The sequence below is a fragment of the Ranitomeya variabilis genome, chromosome 6 (assembly GCF_051348905.1).
Source record: "Ranitomeya variabilis isolate aRanVar5 chromosome 6, aRanVar5.hap1, whole genome shotgun sequence".
Classification (NCBI taxonomy): domain Eukaryota; kingdom Metazoa; phylum Chordata; class Amphibia; order Anura; family Dendrobatidae; genus Ranitomeya; species Ranitomeya variabilis.
Window position 1 is genome coordinate 318,411,476 of NC_135237.1, and position 6,000 is coordinate 318,417,475.

The 6,000-nt window shown below is 40.3% G+C and overlaps 1 protein-coding gene across 1 annotated transcript in view; it reads left to right on the forward strand.

The window, feature by feature from the left end:
- Window positions 1-5,007, forward strand: part of TNFRSF11A (TNF receptor superfamily member 11a) — a 191,236-nt gene extending 186,229 nt beyond the window's left edge. Inside the window, exon 10 of the mRNA XM_077269740.1 lies at window positions 4,310-5,007. Coding sequence (XP_077125855.1) covers window positions 4,310-4,692 — 383 coding nt within the window. The 3' untranslated portion in view covers window positions 4,693-5,007. The remainder of the gene's footprint in view (window positions 1-4,309) is intronic.
- Window positions 5,008-6,000: the final 993 nt, after the last annotated feature.

Genomic DNA, 6,000 nt, shown 5'->3' on the forward strand with positions numbered 1-6,000 from the left:
CAATTCAGTCAGGAAAAAAAAATCAAATGTGTGTGCATGAGATTTCGGAAATCTTATAGCTTTTGCTGGTAATGTAACTTGTGAACATAGCCTTAAAAGGAGTATTCCCATCTCCAAGATCCTATCCCAATATGTAGTAGGTTTATTATTATTATTATTATTATTATTATTATTAATAATAATAATAATAATAATAATAATAACAACAACAATTAGAAATGTAGTATAGCTTTTCTGATTCTCTATGTCTCTTTCCTCATGTGCAGGCATTGCAGGACCTTAGGTATCCATGGTTATGACCACTGATATAGTGACAGTTAACTAGTTGCTAGTTCCTGCAATGCCTGCACTTGAGGAAAGATGTAGCGAATTAGAAAAACTATATTACATTTCTAATTGGAGCTATTATTATTATTATTAATAATAATAATCCTACTTCTTATTGGGACAGGATCTTCGACATGGGAATACTCCTTTTAAAGCTTCTGTAATAATAAATCTGATTCTCATGGATTTGTTAAACTCTGCTTACTTTGCAGTAGGTCTGAGGAATGCATATGAATGTGTGGCAGTAAGGCCTCATTCAGATGCCTTGTGCTTGTTAAGGTACATAAAAAAAAAAAGGTCTGAGTGTCATCAGTATTTGGTCTGTGTGTCAGTTTTAGGGCTCATTTCCACTGGCGAGGAAAACGGACGAGTGCAATCCGATAAAAAATCGGATTGCACTCGGACCAATGTTATTCAATAGGTGTCTTTTCATTTGCGATTTTTTTCTCAGCCGAAATCGGACTGATAAAAAAATCGCAGCATGCTGCGATTTGCTGCGAGTCTCGGACGAGACTCGCCAATGCAAGTCAATGGGTGCGAGAGAAAAAACGGACGAAATATGGACCATCCGTATTCCGTCCGTTTTTTACGGATACATCACCATTCTGTGGCCTAGAACACTGTCCATGGTCCTGTAAATGACTGTTTAAAAATAGTTGCAGAGAAAAAAAACGGATTGCATACGGATGTCATACGGATGTAAAACGGATGGTGCGATTAAAAATCGCATTGCACTCGTATTACACTCGCATGACAATCGCATACGCTACATCCCTTTTTTCGGTCCAGATTACGGACCGATTTGTCTCTCGCCAGTGGAAATGAACCCTTACTATCAGTGTTTCATCAGTGATTTTTTACATATGAATAATTTAAAAAGTTACCAAGCTTCTATTCATTGCAGTGTTAATTGCAGACAATGTATGGACTGCACACTGATTTTCACTGACCCATAAATTTGTATTGGTACTTTATCATCCATAGTGCTGGTAAAAAAAACAAACATGTCTCATTTCTGCATAAACACATGGTCCACAAAAAAAACATGGACATGTGAACAACCCCATAGACTATAATGGGTACGTGTTCTTTCCACAAAGATCATGGATATGAAACACGGACATTTTGAATTAGACCTAAAGGGGTTTTCTATAGTCATGGCTAAAAGTGTTGGCACCCTTGAAATTGCTCCAGAAAATGAAATTGTATCAGTATTTCTCCCAGATAATTATTGAAATTACAGTACTCATGTTTTGTTATACACGTTTATTTCCTTTGTGTGTATTGGAACACCACAAAAAAATAAAATAAACAAGGAAAAAAAGTCAAATTGGACATCATTTCACACAAAACCCTGAAAATGAGCCAGACAAAATTGTTGGCACCCTCAACTTATTATTTGGTTGCACACCCTTTGGAATAAATAACTGCAATAAAGCTTTTATACTTTTCCTCTGATTGTTACACTCCTGTTTTTGGCTTACAAATACTAATGTAATGTAAAATACTCCCCAAATACTGAAAGTGTGAACTTTGCCTTAAAGGGAACCTGTCACCCCCCAGGTGTTTGTAACTAAAAGAGCCATCTTGTGCAGCACTAATGCTGCATTCTGACAAGGTGGCTCTTTTAGTTATTGCTCGTTGCACTGCAGAAATAATCACTTTTGAATTTGATCCCTCATACCTGTGAAATCGCCAGGGAGGCAGGTCTTTCCCCCCTCATCGAGACACAACCCAGCCATCACTCTGCGAGAAGGGCGCCGCCTCCTCGGCGTTATTCAGTTGTCCAGGCGCCTGCGCGGTCATATTCTGCCTTGGGCATGCGCAGTTCACGCTGCCCAACAACTGACATCACTTGATGTCTTGTTTTCTGCGCCTGCGTGCACCCACGGCCGAGATCTCAGCCTGCGGCCTACACCCACGGTATCGGTAAGGCATGTAAGACGCACCCCCATTTTCCCCTTACCTTTGGGGGGAAAAAAGTGCGTCTTACAAAGCGAAAAATACGGTAAATACTTGATAGATGCTATATTCCATATTGGGCAGCATTAGTCGTGTATACAAATGTGCCAAACCAAGTTCTGGATTCCCCATTACTATTCTTATGATGGTAGTTATTCATAGTGCAAGACATATAATCTGTTGTGGACAGAAATGTGAAAGATTTATCTTACAATGTTATGTTTAAAAGGGTGACACGTTGTGGGAGGGATAGAAGAGGGACTGGGTCCCTTTTATGGTCGTATTGTTTTGTATTGTATTGTTATAAAAATAGTTTTAGTAATAAAAAAAATATTTGGTTTAAAAAAAAATAAGGGTACAGCATCGCCCAGTGTCAGAAAATCTCTGAGGTCTCAGCTACCGGGGGTAGCTAATGACCCCAGAAAACATGATCAGGGCCGTTTTTTACAGTCCCTTGTCATGTGTTCACCGTTATTCACCGAATAATGGCAATCACAAAAAAAAAAGTCTGATTTTAAATTCCATTTCTCTCTCCTCTGATATGATCTAAGATATCAGAAAATAGAGAAATGGGGTCCCCGGGCCCCTCACGGTACCTTCTTCTCCGACAGAAAGAAAATGGTGGGTCCAGTGGGCCCATTAAGATCTGCCTCCCTGTACCCGGCAACTGCTGGGAATTTCCTGATTGGCTGCTGGCTTTTCATTACTGTGATAGGCCCTATTACAGTGATCAAAAGCCCCCAATATTCGTAAATATGACTGGCTGTGCCTCTCTCTTCTCTCCTTGTAGTTGTCCTGGGAGAGTAGAGAGATACACTACATCCGAATGCTGTCCTGTCAGGGAAGAGAAAGTGTAAAAAAAAAAAAAGTCATATTTCTACCTCCGTATCTGTAAATCCCCTAAACCGAATTGATCAACACATCCCCCTCCTGTGTTATCCCCCTTGTAAAAAAAATATATACAGTACAGACCAAAAGTTTGGACACACCTCATTTAAAGATTTTTCTGTATTTTCATGACTATGAAAATTGTACATTCACACTGAAGGCATCAAAACTATGAATTAACACATGTGGAATTATATACTTAACAAAAAAGTGTGAAACAACTGAAATTTTGTCTTATGTTCTAGGTTCTTTAAAGTAGCTACCTTTTGCTTTGATGACTGCTTTGCACATTCTTGGCATTCTCTTGATGAGCTTCAAGAGGTAGTCACCGGGAATGGTTTTCACTTCACATGTGTGCCCTGTCAGGTTTAATAAGTGGGATTTCTTGCCTTATAAATGGGGTTGGACCATCAGTTGTGTTGTACAGAAGTCTGGTGGATACACAGCTGATAGTCCTACTGAATAGACTGTTAGAATTTGTATTATGGCAAGAAAAAAGCAGCGAAATAATTCACTTTCTGCCAAAACTGTATGTGACTGCAGACTGTCAAATCCTGACAGTGTGCAATGTGAACACTGTTACAATTCCCCTGTAGTCGCAGCGCGAGTGGGCAGTCACACGACTGCATGTATCCGCTTTGCATACTTGCGATCATGTGCCATCTAGATTCTCTGCCGCTTTTCTCGCTGTTGTATTGCGGAACAGATGATAGTCTAGTTGGCTGGTGATGCAAGTATGCAGATTGCCTAAAAGTGGTCATGTGACCACCCATTTGCTGGATACAGGGGAATTGTGACAGTGTGCACATTGCACACTGTCACAATTAAACAGTCTGCCATCATAAAGTAACTGCAGCCTTTTTTTCAGACCAGAAACACCCTTTAAGATCACAAATGTCTCTCTACAAGTTGCAACTGATGATAGTGAATTTGTAAATATAGAAATCCAACAGGATTAGATTTCTGCTGACGAGTAGGTCTTGGCCAGGTCATCATGACAGCACTACATTCATCATTTGTTTTGATGAGATTGCAATTTTATGTCACATGGCTACAAATCATTGTGTAGCTCAGTCCTTATGTGAGAGGAAATGTAAGGAAATGGCTACTAATTGTTGTTTTCTAATCACAGGAAATGTGACTGGGAACCAAAACACCACAGTAATTTCAACTGCTCCAGTAATGCACATTAAAACGGATATTGTTGTAGTGTACTATAATTCTAGCTCACAAGACACAAACGCAGCGACAAAAGATGAGGACTCCATGAGGTGGCCAACGCAGGAGGAGAGCCACAGCCATAATGACAGCTTTGTGATCAACACTCAGCCTCCCAGATACACAGATATTCCCTGTTCTTCAATTCCAGATTCGGACAGCAAAATCTCTCCAGATCAGCTGAGGAGCCCGAATAGTCGGGACTTGTTTTGTCAAGAGGAACCAAAGATTTTTTCTTCTCCAAATTCACACTTTGTACCCGTGCAAGAAGAAGGAAAGCCAGAATATTATATTTGAGCAATCATGCCTGTTATTACTTTTGACATGTATGATTTGGTGTCCACAAAACTGTGAAATATTCTGCAAGTCCCCCAGCTATTGTTATTTATCAGAAATATGGGAATCGATGCAGACTTCGAATGAAGGTGAAGTGGGACACAATTATTCAAACATACTTTCTTTCCCCTAATATCTGACTTTTATGATCTGGTGCTCATATTCCAATACGTCATGTATTTATTTATCAGTGTGGTAACTTTGACATTGAAAGAGGAAATTGTACAATCTGTCACATTTTCAAGCTTGATATTTTAAAGGGAGTCTGTCACCCCTTTTTTTCGATCTAAGATAAAAAATATAGTTCAATTGTGCATGAGCTCCGCATTACAGCAGTACCTTTCATATCTCCCGATTCCCCACCTTTGCTGAGAAAATACCTTTGTAATCTCTCCGTTGTCCTATGTAAATTACCCCTGTCCGATGGGCAGGGCCTATTCGCCGTCTCTCCCCCCGCTCCTCAGCGTTCGCGACGTAACAAGATCTGTGAATAGCACAGATCCCGTACAGTTTCTGCACGTGCACATTGGCCACTAGCGCCTGCGCAGTATACGTTGACCAACTGTAGGCAAAGCATGAAATCATTATTGCGCATGCGCTGGCTTTTTACCCTATGCTCTGTGTCCTGGAGGTATTGCTTTTGAAATCTTGTGTTCCTGGACGCCGGTAACATATGTATTAAACCCTGCACATACGCTGGAAGTTTTTTAAAATGAATCGTTTTTGGGATTTGCAAAGTTTTCAGGCGTCCAGCAAAACAAACTTTGCATGGAAAGACTTCCGGGGCATAGAACGTCATGGAAAATGCTGGCACATGCGCAATAATGAGTTTCATGCTTTGCCCACTGTTGGGCAAAACATACTGCGCACGCGTGAGAGGCCACTTCAATGCGCAGGAAAACAACGCCAACGCAGGAAAGAAGAAAAATAAATGCGTAGAGCAAGGCAGGCGGTGGGGAGAGACGGAGAATAGGCCCTGCCCATCGGGCCGGATCGGGGTAATTTACATAGGACAACGGAGAGATTACAAAGGTATTTTCTCAGCAAAGGTGAGGAATCGTGGGATATGAAAGGTACTGCTGTAATGCAGAGCTCATGCACAATTGAACTATATTTTTTATCTCAAATCGAAAAAAAGGGGTGACAGATTCCCTTTAATACTGTGCAAAGTAAGATATATTTTGACATGGCTATTTTTCTTTTTGACAATTAAGTGTATTTACAATAATGCTAAGAGAATCTGTATCAATTGTGCATATTAATCAGCCA